At 38.6% G+C, this 14,911-nt stretch overlaps 1 protein-coding gene across 2 annotated transcripts in view; it reads left to right on the forward strand.

Moving 5' to 3' along the window:
* The window catches only part of LOC107707906 (cingulin-like protein 1), a 32,666-nt gene that overhangs the window by 10,802 nt on the left and 6,953 nt on the right, over window positions 1–14,911 (forward strand). For both annotated transcript variants that reach the window (XM_016512020.1, XM_016512022.1), the window contains exons 7-12: window positions 476–617; window positions 1,164–1,376; window positions 10,791–10,997; window positions 11,298–11,402; window positions 11,948–12,100; window positions 12,332–12,502. In XM_016512020.1, coding sequence (XP_016367506.1) covers window positions 476–617; window positions 1,164–1,376; window positions 10,791–10,997; window positions 11,298–11,402; window positions 11,948–12,100; window positions 12,332–12,502 — 991 coding nt within the window. The remainder of the gene's footprint in view (window positions 1–475; window positions 618–1,163; window positions 1,377–10,790; window positions 10,998–11,297; window positions 11,403–11,947; window positions 12,101–12,331; window positions 12,503–14,911) is intronic.

A 14,911-nucleotide genomic window follows, 5' to 3' on the forward strand; every position in this document is an offset into this window, starting at 1 on the left:
TTTTTTTTTTTTTGCACCCTCAGATTCCAGATATTCAAATAGTTTTATCTAGACCAAATATTGTCCTATCCTAACAAACCATACATCAATGGAAAGCTTATTTATTCATGTATAAACACTTAAGAGTTTTGTGGTCCAGGGTCACATATGTTAAACTTCTAGCCTGCACATTTGATTATATTTAAATCCATTCTGCAGAATTTGACCCCAAATTCAAAGCAGAAGTTGATGTGAATCCTTCTTACGCTGTGAAAATCTACACTACCCTCAGATATGCAAGTTTCTGGGATTTCTCCATCCCGACTCTAAGGTTGTCAAAATAAAGTGTAAATTATCCTCTGTGACTCCATGGTTGGAATTGGCAGGGGTTTATATGGGCATGAGCCCAGCAGAATACCAGGCCTGTCTGCGTTGGCTCTTGTTTCAGTTCAGAATGCAGGTATTCTGAGTGTATTTGTGTGTGTGTTTATATCAGACTCTACCAGGTGAAAATGGAGAAAGAGCAGTACCAGACTGAGATTCGAGACCTTCAGGACCAGCTCTCAGAGATGCACGATGAGCTGGATGGAGCCAAGCAATCTCAAACAGACAGCACAGACAAAGAGGCCATGATGGAGGTACAGCATTAATACTTTTAATAAGCAAGCAGATATTAAATTAAACGAAAGTGACAAAGACATTTATAATATTACAAAAGATTTATAGTTAAAATAATTGCTGTTCTTTTGAATTTTCTATTCATCAGAGAATCCTTAAAAATGTATTACAGTTTCCACAAAAATATTAAGCAGCATAACCGTTTTGAACATTGATAATAATAAGAAATGATTTCTGAAGGATAATTTGACAGATTGGAGTGATGACTGCGGAAAATAAAATCTATTTAAATAGAAAACCAGTATTTTAAATTGTACTACTATTTTATAATATTGCTGTTTTTTACTGTATTTAATAAATGCACCACTGGAAAGCATACTGATCCCAAACTTTTGAACAATAGTGTAACTAATGAGGCACATAAAATATCATGGAAAGCCGTATATTTCCCATTCAAATTTTACTCTTCAGTAATCCGTAGCATAACAGATCCAGCTTTGCATATTCAAAATAATTAAGACTTGAAACTGATGGCAGAACCTCTAACATTGTACTGTCTTCTCTAGGACTTCATACAACTGAAGCTAGACCTCCAGGAGCTGCTTCTAGCCAAAGAGGAGCAGGAGGAGCTGTTGAGGAGGCGTGAGAGGGAGCTGACCGCTCTCAAAGGAGCCCTGAAAGAAGAGGTGGCAACTCACGATCAGGAGGTGGATAAATTTAGGGAGCAGTATGAAAAGGAGATCCGTAAGCTGCAAACGGCTGTGGACGAAGCAAAACAGGTAAATTATATCTGCCTTTTTACGTTTTTAACCAAAACACCTCACAAATAAATCAGCGACAGCAGAGGTTTGTGTGATGTTAGAAACCATGTAAACATTTCCTGATCCTATTCCCTCTCTATCTCCCTATCATTTCCCGTCCTCACTGAAAGTGCCATGTAGCAAAGGAAATGTGAGGTTTGAAGTATTTTTATGCAGATTTCGCATGCAAGCATAGATGTTAAGACACACACATGTACTATTTGTCAAATGATATAATCAGTTCAACATAAATATTGTCACAATATTAAAAACACTTTCACCTTCAGCCTCGTCATCCGTTTTCATAAGAATTGAGTTCCTAGCAACTTCCAGTAGTTGACCATGATTATTTTGTTCAGATGAGGGGAAAACGGATGACAAAATCCCCAAATTCTGAAGAGACCTACAGTAAGAGGTGCATTAAAGACGTCGCGAGTTACAGAATAGAACAAACAGGAAGAGAAGGAGTGAAAGAGGTAGTTTGAGGACAGATAGGTCCTGGTGGCTGGAACTGCTTTAGCCTGCTTCTTAGCTCACTTCCTTTCTGCAACAAAGGAACTTCCTGTCCAGAGGAGGCCATTGTTGTCTCAGGTAAGCTGTATTTTAAAAGAGTAAACAGACAAAGCGCTTAATCTTGGTCAGGTGCCACCGTAAACCTGGTGCAGATCTCATTGTGCTTATTTTCGAAATGGCTGCACTAACGGATGCTGGGAGAATAGTGGATGGTTTTGTCCTTGGATCTTTGAGAAGTGGACAAAGAGACAGATTATGGACATTGGCTTTCTGGATATCTTAGCTGGCAACCAAGCCATCAGGCTCAACGAGTATTACAGTGCGCCTCTTCTTTATGGTGTTAGTGTTGATAGGAAGGCCCCATGTGGAGGAACACTGAAGGGTGAAGCACTAAATGGAGTTCAGCGCTGCTTGATTGCAGTGGCAGGCCGTCACTAATCTAATGAGGCTCTGATGGGGTGGTTAGCTGGTCTTTCTCTCTCTTTCTTTGAAAATGAATGATGGGTTTGTTTCATATGCAAATAGCTGGGGGAATTGCACATGACCAATAAGTGGGTCACTGTGCAGACAAGGGGTCTTACAGATGACACAATGGGGGTGGGGGGGATCTGTACAAAAAGGTTAGTTTGATTTGTTTGCCTTTGTTTTTTTCCCATACGGTATTCTCCAACGTTTGCGTTAGTTTAGAGTACTGGTCTCAGGTTTCCCAGTACACCTTATGTGGATATTTCTACAAGGCTTTTGTTACCAGAAATGTAGAAATTGTAGGTGGTCAGTATAACTCTGTGTTTGTTTCTGTCCGTTTGTATGGCTGAATATAAAGGTGTTGCCCTGCCCTATTAGCAGGAGGGGGAACAGAAAGGGAAGTGGGGGGTCACAATGTCCCCCTCTCAGCAAGAGATTCCTGATTCTCAACGGTTAAGCATCCTTGTGAAGGGATTCTCTCCCTGCTCCAATAGCCTTCCCTGTTTTCTTATTCGTAACTGGATTCTTTTACAAAAACCAGACCCTTACTATTATGACTAAGATTAGTTATGGACCGTTATATCAGCCAATTATTTCCATTTTGAGACGTCAAAATGTCCACTTGGTGGATTCAAAAGTTTTACCTCTGCCATATTATGTGTGTGTGTGTGTGTGTGTGTGTGTGTGTGTGTGTGTGTGTATATATATATATATATTAAGTAGTATTTATAAAGTTGTAGCTTTTAGTTTTGGATCTGTTTTTAGTTGTTTTAATACTACAATTGATTGCTTCTGTTGTCCTCATTTGTAAGTCGCTTTGGATAAAAGCATCTGCTAAATGACTAAATAAATAAATAAATATTAGTTTGATACTCTATAATGGCATTGTGAATGGATAAGAGTTTTTGTTTTCAAAATGATTGTGATAAATGTGTTTATTAATCATTTATAACTTTTATAAATGATTTATTGTCAATAAATGTGTATTATATCTCTAGATTTTTAAATTAAAAGTTCCCATGAATTATAGATATAAAATTTTTTCATTAGCAATTGCTGATTTTCAACTTTAAACGCATATTATTCCTGACTGCTGAATTGGTACCAGAAACAAAAACTATTAAGTAAAATGAAAGCAATTTGATGATATCATATCATATCATTTGAGATACAGTGGGTTAATATTACAGTAAGTTAATTTCTTCTTGAAATAAGTCTCTTATGCTCATCAAACCTGTATTTGATCAAAATACAGTAAATTTAATATTGTGAAATATTATAACAAATTAATATAATTTTAAAAACATTTTCTATTTTAACATGTTGTTTATTCCTGTGGTGGCAAAGCTGAATTTTCAGCATTCATTGCTCCAGCCTTCAGCGTCTCATAATCCTTTAAAAATCGTTTTGGTGCTCAAGAAACATTTCTTATTATTGTTGAAACAATGAAACAGTTGTGCTGCTAAATAGTTTTGTATCAGTGATAAATTTTTTTCAGGATTATTTGATGAATTGAAAGTTCAAAAGAACACCATTTAGTTAAAGTAGAGATCTTTTAAAATTATGTACAACATTTTTTACTGTCACTTTTGATCAATTTAATCTGTCCATGCTGAATTTTTTTTAAAGTGTAGTGTACGTTATGAAGGTAAATGTAAAAAATGTCTCAGTTGTCTCTGGTCTACCCTACAGCCCCTCATATGAACAACTCATATTAGTCAAGCACCACTGAAAATCCAAAACAGATCTTGCATGGGTTGCTGGTATCAGGATGTGTAGCCTTTGGTGTATTTGAGTGCAGTGGCGTTGCTGTGCTGTATTTGTTTGTTTTGTGGGCTGTGGCTGATAGAGAGCGCTTATTGTCTCCTTGGGGCTGTTTGGGGAGCCGACAGTCTCACAGGACGTGGTGTGTTTCCTCAGGTGATGATAGCAAACTGTTCCGGCCTGCTCTGTGGTGATTCAGCTGGATGCCTGAGTGGGAAGAGGGGAAGTGTAGGAGGAGATAGAGGGACAGAGGGATGTGCAACACTGGAAAAAAAGAACAAAAACAGTGAAGAAAAGCCATATGAAAGCAAAGAGCTTCAAAGAGATTGTGCGTCTACGTCTCACCCTTCAGCCTAACTTTACAGTGTCTTGATGCACAGTGACAATGATTGTAAGAGATTACTGTGACAGTTCATAGTCTACATATAAACAGCGGCCCTCAGCGTGACGCACACTTTGCATGTAAGTAGGCCATGGCAGGGTCCTCACTACAGGCTGAACTCACTCCAGCACTGGCCTGGATTCCTCTGCCATTGTTCTCACTGTCCCGCAGAGGAGCCAAAGTCCCCTGCTGCCACATGAAGTGTAGCGTCCTGGAACCCTACAAACCCCCCACCATGAGCTCAGCAGAGGGGGTCCGACCCTCTGAGCTCCTGCCTTTATGAGATCAAACACAGAAGCACAAAGCTAAGGATTTAGCCCAGGCTCCGATTGAGTCCAAACTTCTTGGCAGTGGTTTTAAAGATGGGAGCGAGTGGAACATGATGGCAGTTATATCTGTAATGGTAGTGGCATGTGTCTTTGTGTATAGAAAACATGTGATGAGTCGCTTTAAGTTACAATCACACCCAGTCTCATGACACCATCTGTATGTCTGAAGTGTTTATAACGGGTGTTTTGAATTTGGCTTTTATCAAGGAGGTGGCTGGGAAAGTTATTTGCCCAACCTGCTTCTCATTTCTGTTCCAGAGTCATAGTTACAAGGTGAAGGAGTTGTTTTATTTATTTACACAACGGTTCAAAGGTTTGGAGTCGGTAAGATTAAAAAAAAATGTTTTTTAAAGAAGTCTCTTATGCTCACCAAGGTTGCATTTATTTATATAAAATACAGCAAAACTATATATTGTTAAAATAACTGTTTTCAATTTGAATATGTAACTTGTTCCTGAAATGGCAAAGCTGAATTATTCCATTCAGCACATTCAAGATTTATTCAAAATAGTTATCATTATAAATTTATTTACTGTCATCTGATCATTTTAATGCATCTTTGCTAAAAGTAATAATTGCTTAAAAAAATCTACTGACCCCAAACTTTTGGTAGCTTACAATGAAGCAAATGAACGTTAAAACATGAAAACATTATGAAAAGTACATAGAAACTAAAGGAAAACAACTGAAGCCCCGGTTACACCTGGTTTTAACAGCAGTCTTGTGGGATATTATCTGGATATGCCATATCCGCCAAGTTTGCATTGTTATGTGACCCATGACATCTGCCGCGTCACTGTTTCCAACTATTTATTACTACAGCAACTTATCTCTATGGTTTTGTGGGTAGTTTTGGCAGTAGAGAAGTAGGCATATTTAGACATGGGGCGAGTGTAAACAAATCCCAAAAAGTTTTGGGATCTGATCACCAGAAACGCATGTGATCCCATTTGTAGTGCAATATTTCCTAATGCGTCCCGGGCCACCTACTTGCCACTTAATCGCTTCACCAAAACAATGGTTTTAAACTTTGTGAACAGGGTACGGCTCTACAAGTGCTTGGTCAAAACATTTGGGGAAGACTTGCACCAAGATTTCATTTGCTCTTTTTGACATCTCTGCATTTGAAATCTGTGTGCACTTTAAACCCTACAAGCCATCAACAATACCTTCCTCAATCAAAGAAAATGTTTTCTTCTCTCCTTCTCTGAAGGATGAGAGGAGGTTATTACAGGCGTCTTATGCAGCTGGAAAGAAGCCAGTGCTTTTCAAGCAGCGCTTTTTCATTTCCACCTTGAGCACCTCCCGTCCTTAGTATTTCGTCCTGCTTCAGCACATTTGTGTCTATGTGCCCTTTGTTTAGGAGCAAAGCTATTGTAACATATACCACTAGGATGCAGAAACAGACCCGGTGTTGTTTGGAGCTGGAGTGAAGCTTGAGTCTTTGGTGTTGCTGTGGTATTCAAAGGCTGAACACTTTGTGCTTGGCTGATAAAGTTTCAAGTACCTTGGATGACCTGTCGCTTATGTTTCTATGGTTGTGTATTCTTATCTTTCTGTCGAGTCACAAGGTTTTATTGAGAAAAGCACCTGGCATGTAAACAGAGGTCACATTGAAAAGTTGACCATAGGAATAGATGACTAATTGGTCTTGGCTCTCGCGGTGAAAACACAAGCTTGGTTGTTTTCATTGAGGTAAAAACAGAGCTGAATTTTGGATGCGAGGAAAGCAGGATTTCCTGTAATTTTGCACATTCTGAATATAATGTGGATGAAATCACTGCTTACACATGCTGAGGCACAAGTTATGTATCAGTGCATCTGTGTGGGTACAAGACAATGAATCATTGTACACAGTTATGGTTTGTTGTAACAATTTTGAGCTGTTTCAAAGCCGTTTTTTTTTTTTAGTTAGCAAGTCTTTAAATATTATTGGTTTATATTGGTTTTTTTTTTTAAAGAATTTTTATGTATATTTATGTATTTATCTGTTTTATATATAGAATTACAGTATATGTAATTAAATGAATTGTTAGTGTAAGAGAAATGACATTGTATATACGTAAATGGTGTGACGATGACAGTCAGGGTTGACCTGTGATTAAATTTTGTATGGCTTTCTGGATGGCTTTAAGATTATGTTGTACCCCCTCAGATTAAAAATTTGACATGTAAACCTGAGTGATTTTTGAATGGATTAGAGAGGTTTAGCTCTTTGGAAAAACTGTGATGCATGTGAAGGGGAAAATCATGGGGAATTTGGGATGGCTTTAGGCAGGTTTATTAGTTTCTCTGATGGTTTAGGCAATAAACGGTGCTGTGAAGATTTAGCAGCGCAAAGCACGCTCCGTGTCCTTGTTAGGAGTTCATGAACTGATTGTGATTCTCCTGCCATTGTTATTCTTGAGCTTTTTGAATGCTCTCACAATGCTGGTTAATGCCCGACTATACATAAACAGCCCAGGCAGGCTAGAGCACCATTCAGAGCACACTGCTTTCTCAAATCTCTCTGAGTCTTTGTAATGCCTCTGTCAAGAAAAGAAGCACAGAAACATTGCTCCGCTTGGCCCTTTCTGTTCGTCAAAGAACTGACTGCGGGAACTGGGGCACGGAGGGAAAGAGAATGTGTGAATGTTCGTTAAATACAAACAAGAGTTTCATCCGATTCCCCAGTGCAACAGTTTCTCAGCACCATCCCTGTGTCCTGTAGTTTATCAGCAGTGAAATGCCTCATTCCAAGTAAAGTTAAAAGGATATTGCAACAATTAAACCGTGGTAACCTTCTCTGAAGGACACAGACATCATGATAAGCGGGGTCATGTGATGCCGCAGCTTTTCTGAAGACAAAAGCAGTGATATTTAAAATTTTAAAAGGTCATTCCTCACTAAACTTTGTCAACCTTTGCTATCTTCTGTAGTTTTGCAAGCGTAGAGTATGTTGTCTTTTGCTAGGTACATGATAGCGAGGCACCGCTGTAGTTTAGGGGTGGTGGTGTGGCGTAACAGATGTTTGGGTTTGTTTTGGGGCGGTTCGACGTGGTTATTTTGGGTGGTGTTGTGGTTAATGAGTAAGGGTATTACTGACCAGTCAGGGCAGCTGAGAGGGAGAGCGATTCAAAGAGGGGCTTCAGGACTTTGAACTCAAAGCAGAACTGACATAAATCCACCCCAGTCTGCTAATGAGTCACTGCTGTGTTAGGCTTGGAATGACTTTACATTAACACACACACACACACACACACACACACACACACACAAAGTTGTGTGTCGTCGTCTGGATGTTCGTTGATCACAGGGTTTGCAATTGTAGTTCCACTCCATTAGGGCACAGGTATTTCAGAAACGATCTTACCTGTAACCTATAATCCTGATCTAAGGCATTTACTTTTGTGAATTTTAAAGTTTGTAGAAAATACAATGTCGACTACAGCTAGCATTTATCAGACAGAACAAATTTTGCTCAGTAATAGCTTTTTGTTTAGCTATAATTCGAGTATTGTCTTTGTCCACAGTTGCTCACAGTGGATGGTTAAACCAGTTAGGCAACATTCCCTCATGCATAGCAAACGATCTACCTGCTCGTCCGGTTCTGGGGCCATCCGTGTTGTGTGTAATCTTTGAGCTGTCATCAACAGGATAAACAGTCCTTCGGTGCATGACGGCTGTCTCGGTTTGTTAGCTGAAAACCTCACAAGGAGTTCTGTACGTGTTGTTTTAGGTGTCCTTGTCCATAGCAGAATGAGTTTGGAATGACACAATGCATTTTACACGTACAGAAGCTCTACAGGACAGTCTCGCTTATTCATAAAACTTGGTGAAGAAGAACGGCGAGCGCTCTAATACTGGCAGAGCGAAAGCCCAAACCAGACAAAGAGGCAGCCACCAACAGAGCACAGTCTAATTAAGGAATTTGCTCACGTTCTGAGATGGCTGCTGAAGCCGTAACTCGTCAAAAGGCTTAAGGAATCAGGAAACTGTATAATGTGTCGGGTTGAGTCATTGAGAAACTGAAGGAGACATGCTTAGCTAACTCTAAATGGACGGTGCTAAATCGTACAGGGTCGTTCAATTCCGGTCTGATTCACTGCATTTATATTGGCCCACATCATTTAAGGGGGTGTCAAAGGTCAGAGGCCTGTTGTCCCACACTCACTTTTCCATTAGACACATTGTTGTAGGAGTTCATTGAGTATTTCAACTTCAGCACTACAGTCTAAATTTTAACTTTAAACCAGCTTCTACAACTCAAAAATTCACTAATAGGTAAACTGACAACATATAAATATTTATAACTGTCTAACGAAGCTGTATTTTGCATTATTTTGTTAAATAAGTATATTTGCCCCATGGCGGTTGGGTTATTTAATGCTTTTTCTTACATATTACGAAACCTATACAGTAGGGCTGTGCAATATATCGAAATTATCGAAATATCGCAAATGTACATAATATCGCAATATGCATATCGCTACAGCTTGCAATATTTGGGGCCATGAACAAAAGACAAAGAGGAAATCCCTCACTGCTCTTACCTAAATAACTTTTGTAGCTTAAATAAGAATCAGTGCATATTGAATTCATAGAGTAAATTCTAAGCAGTGTTTTATTTTTCCTTTTTATTATTCAGTTCCTAAACTCATGTTAAAATAATTACACTAATGTTAAAATGACATTTTTATGTAATGCTCGAGTAAAACACATACCGTTCACTTTCAGAAGTTGTTGTAGGGGTGCTGTTATCGCATATCGCATTTTTCTTCAATATCGCACAGCCCTACTATACAGTACAAAAAATATTGCAGGTGTTGCTTGCATCTTATACGAGATGGGCCAGTCTCGGTCTCTGACTGAAACATGATTTGTGATGTTTTCTTTTTTTCTATTTCGGTTTCAAATATTACATTTAGTCGTTTAGCAGACACTTTTATCCAAAGCGAGTTACAAATGAGGACAATGGAAGCCATCAAAATCAACAAAAGAGCAATGATATACAAGTGCTATAACAAGTCTCAGTTTAACGCAGTACACATAGCAAGGTTTTTTAAAAATCATATAATGAATAAAAAGAAAACCGATAGAATAGAAAAAGAATAGAGCAAGCTAGTGTTAGAGGCCTTTTTTGCTTTTTGTTAATTGTATAATAAATAAAAAGAGAACAAATAGAATATAAAAAGAATAGAGAAGTTAGTGTTAGTTTTTTTTAAAGAAAACAAGTAGTTAGTAAAATAATAGTGCAAGTCTAAAAGGGGCAAGTGTTTTTTGTTTTTTTTTTTAGAATAGAATAGAATTAGAATAGAGAGTTCTAGAATTAGATGGTCAAATAAAGATGGAAGAGATGTGTTTTAGCCGATTCTTGAAGATGGCTAAGGACTCAGCTGCTCGGATTGAGTTGGGCAATATATTCTGTTATTTTGAACACTCAAATTATCAAAGAATTGAGAAAAAATAGATCCTGAATATGAACCAGCACAAATGTTTGAATTTCAAGCTGATAATAAGAAATGTTTCTTGAGCACCAAATCAGTATTCTGAAGCATCATGTGACACTGAAAACTGAAGTAATGGCTGCTGAAAATTCAGCTTTGCAATTACAGAGATAAATTTAAATTCATATTGAAAAGGTTATTTAAAATTGTAATTATATTTCACAATATTACTGCTTTTCTGTATTTTTGATCAAATAAATGCAGCCTTGGTGAGCATAAAAACTCTTTCAAAAACTTTACAAAAATTTGAATGACCCCAGAATCTAAATAAACCTAAATGACATTTTCTTGAGAATAGGTCTGTTGCTCTTACAATTCAGTGGGAACCAGTGTTGGGATGCATAAGTTTTGCCTGAATTTGGTGTTCATTTTGGAGCCTGAAGCTATGTGGGTTTTCAAGATAACTGTAATTTTATGTGACATTGTGTTTTTCTGTTTTGTCCTCTCTTTCTAGAACAATGTTACAGCCAGTAAGGAAAAGGAGGAAGTGGAGGCGGCACGGAAGGCATCCGAGGGCCAGGCAGGCCGTCTGTCTCAGGAGGTGGAGAGACTGCGCAAGAGGGCACAGGAGCTGGAGAATGAGGTTGCCAAACTCAACCGCATCATTGATGAAGCCAAGCTGCAGGAGAGCAGGCTGGGGGAGCGAGCTGTCCATCTGGAGGTACCTTCAGCCCGCTCTTTGATTGTGTGAAAAAGAAATACACTTACATTTATACTCACAACCCCAAGGCAAACGTCACATGAACTTCTCATGTGCTGAGATTTTCTTCCACTTCGTTTTATATTACATTCTAATGATTACATCAACATGAGGCAGTTTCCCCAGACGAAGATTAAGATTGTCCTGTCTTGAGGTCCATCAGCTCTGAATCCCCATTAACTCTGGGGAATGGCTTAATCTGTGTCTAGAAATGCAGACACAGAGATGTAAAACATCTGTAATGTGTTTATTTGTGACTAGAAAGAGAAAAGGCAGTTGGAGGAGTCTCTTGCTGAGGTCAGGGAACAGGAAGAGGAAATGACCCGTGCAAACCGGGCTCTTGGCAGTCGCCTAGAGGATGTGCAGGTGAGAGCTGGGAAACCCAAGTTTGAGCTGTAGCTAAAATAGTAAAAAATCATGTTTGGTTGAGTTATTGATTTGTTGCTTGTTTTGTGCACTACCATTCAAAAGTTTGGGGTCTCTGTGTCATCATTCTAATATGCTAATTTGCTGCTCCAGAAACATTTCTTAAGCCTGGCTCACACTACAGGATTTTTAGCCCGATTTAGCCCCGATTTCCCCCTCCCGAGAATCGGAGCAAAAATCTTGTCGAGCCCCTCGATCGGTCCCGATGTTCGGCGCGGATTATCTGGTAATGTGAGGCGTTCACAGATCGAATCTTGCACCTCCCGATCTGCTCGCACACAAATCGGAGGATTTTAAAACTCCTGTAGTGTGAGCCCGCCTTTAGTGTTATCAATGTTGAAAATTTTTTTTTTTACAGATTCAGATATGTATATGATGTTTCATTTAGGTCACACGTCTTAAATCATTCAAAGAAGCTTTACTATTTTAATAATTGTCCTAAAGGACGTCAATTTTACTGTGTTAAATGATACTTTCCCATCCAGAGAAACTTGACCAAAATGACCCAAGAGCACCATGAGCTGCAGGAGCGACTAAAGGATGAGAGGAGTCAGAAAGAACAGTTTAAAAACACCAAGAATGAGATTGAAGATGAGAGGAGGCTGCTGGACCGGACTGTGGAGAAACTGCAACGGGAGGTGAGAATAATGTGCTTTTTTTAATCATGTAAAGGTCTTAATAAGCTTATTAGTAAGTTGCTTTCAGTACATGCTTTTGAATTCACTGAGGAGCACAACCTGAGCTGGTTAACTAGCGTGATTTGTGTCACTGAAACCTGGGCTGAAGCCGATAAATGTCTGAAGAATTGGCAAGTTTTTTTTTTTTCCTCTGTCCTACTGGTTTTTCAATATCTCTTTCTGTCTGTATAGATGTATGAGATAGTGGAGGCGTCTCAGAGCTCAACTCAGGAGCTGCAAGAGCAGATAGACATGTACAAGGAGAAGAACCGGAGGGAAATGGCAGAGCTGCAGAAACAGCTGAGAGAGGGAGGTCTGGAGCTGGAGAAGTCACATCTTACCGCCAAGACCCTTCAGGAGGAGGTGGGTGGAGGAGGGCCGTTATATCAACAACATTTTATGAAAATCGCCAACCTGAAAACAAAACAAATAATTTCTAAATCCTGAAATAGACTAAGAACCAGCTGGTCTGAGCTGCAACTGCTTTATTAAGCAGTTTTAATATTCTGTTTATTAAGCACACGCTGCAGTTATTTTGTCTACCGCTTTAAATGCATGCACTCTTAAAAGTCGGGTAAATTCTGATTGGCTGTCATTGTTTTTATTTGTAAAAAAATTTTTGAAAGTGATTCCAACGATACAGTCTCTGTGCGCCGTTATAGTTGTGGTGTGGACTTCCCTATTTTCATAGTTAAAATTATTCATTATAGTTCTCAGCCTTGGTATGAACAGGCATGTACCCTTTGATACTTAGTGCTACAAAACACACAAATATGTCCAAACTGTGGTGTTACCATTGTAACTGTCCAAAAAAGTTCCATTATGCAGTTTGTTTGACTTGGACTACAGATAGGAAAATCACATTTCATTGGTAGGATCATCTGAGGTAAACATTTGAAAGTGAAACACAGAGAAGCCTGTCAGTGTTTAAGCCCTTATCCTCAGAGTTTATGCTTTATTTATCCAACAGCACAAAAAAAAATCATGTAAACATGGGAAGTGTACCTAGCCAAAGTGAAGCTTGCATTTCTTAAAAAGATGTACTACGTGTTTCTGAAGAAGCATAACAGTTGGCTAGAGATGTTTTTCAATGTAAACTCTGCCAAATGCCACGTTAAACATAATTTGCATAACTTCCATGTTATTCAGTTGATCTCTTTCTCTGTGGAGATGAACACCACCATATCAGCTCTCTCAGTGTTAAATAAACCTCTGGAATGTTCCTCGCCACCATTAATCATCGGCCGACATTCTTTTGGCATATCAGATTTTTCAATCACTTCAGCTCTTATTTCGCAGTCCCTATCCAACCCTTCAGTTTATATACTCAACAACCCCAAGTGGGACTAACCTTTGACCTCTGCTGTTATGCGCTTTAACCCTGTCAGCACTGTGGCATTTGAAGAATGTTATTGTTTGATATGGGAATCAGGCATTATTGGTCAGCCCTGTGAATGAGGTCCTGTGGAACAGTGGGGAAGGGACCCATCCCCCCAATCTCATTAACACTTTATGAGCTGAGATCAAGTGTAATCTGGCCCGCTTTCAAGGCTCACTGACTGACTGTAATTCTGCACTGCTGCCTGTGAAATATCTGTTCATGAGCGGAGAATGGAACAGAGTGTCAGGAAGAAAAATTTAAAGAAAAACAAACAGCAAAAAGAAGAGATGCAACAGTGAGCCGTCCTCCGCTGCACAGCTGTGTGTGAAGGAAGAGAAGGATGCTGTGTTCCTGTGGGGAGTGTTGGGTCTGAGCGATGACCTACTGACACCTCATCCTCCCAGAATTCCATCTTACACATGTTCTCCTCTCTGACACATTCTCTTCATACAGAGCATGACCTCAATCTCACAGCTGTTTCCTCTGGAGCGATACACCTCTGCTGCTCTCTGCTATAAAACCAAATCACACCCATTAAAGCTGTATGCTTCTTACATGCAGTGCACACATTAACACATTTTATCCTTCTTTACTGAATATTTTTATTACCCAGTTTCTTTTTTAAAAATTACATGTAAATCTCAAAATCATTTGCTTCATGTTGAAGTGTATATTTCACATGTGTTTAGGAGTTCACTCTTGACAAAGGCAGCATCTTGTGGCCGAAAATGTAACTGCAGGAACTGGACAGCAAAATGTACAAATCATGTTCAGGAGAGAGATTAATTTCACACATGTAGCACAGCATGAATATCATGGTACAAATTAAATGGTAATGATGTTTAAAGGACAAAATTCAATTGCAGATGTTTTAAATTATATATAAAATGATGAAAATATTCATATTTCACACCGCTTTTCCTCTGTAGGGTTGCAGGATATATAAAGTATTATATTATAAATCCCTCATCACTTACTCCAAACTTTTGGACATTTTTTTGTAAGTATATATATATGTGTGTATGTATACACATACAGTGTTTTATATATATATATATATATTTGTAATGTGGTTTCCACAAAAATATTAAGCAACACAACTGTTTTCAGCATTGTTTCTTGAGCAGCAAATCATCATATTAGAATGATTTCTGAAGGATCATGTGACACTGAAGACGGGAGTAATGGCTGCTGAAAATTCAGCTTTACCATCACAGCAATAAATGACATTTTAAAATATACCCATATAGAAAATAGTTACTTTAAATTGTAATAATATTTCATAATAGTACTGTTTTTACTGCATTTTTTTTTATCAAATAAATGCTGCCTTGGTGAGCATAAGAGACTGCTTTCAAAAATCTTTAAACAAACAATCTTTTGAATATTAA

The sequence above is a fragment of the Sinocyclocheilus rhinocerous genome, unplaced genomic scaffold (genome assembly GCF_001515625.1).
Source record: "Sinocyclocheilus rhinocerous isolate Xijiao unplaced genomic scaffold, SAMN03320098_v1.1 scaffold2852, whole genome shotgun sequence".
In the NCBI taxonomy this organism is placed as follows: domain Eukaryota; kingdom Metazoa; phylum Chordata; class Actinopteri; order Cypriniformes; family Cyprinidae; genus Sinocyclocheilus; species Sinocyclocheilus rhinocerous.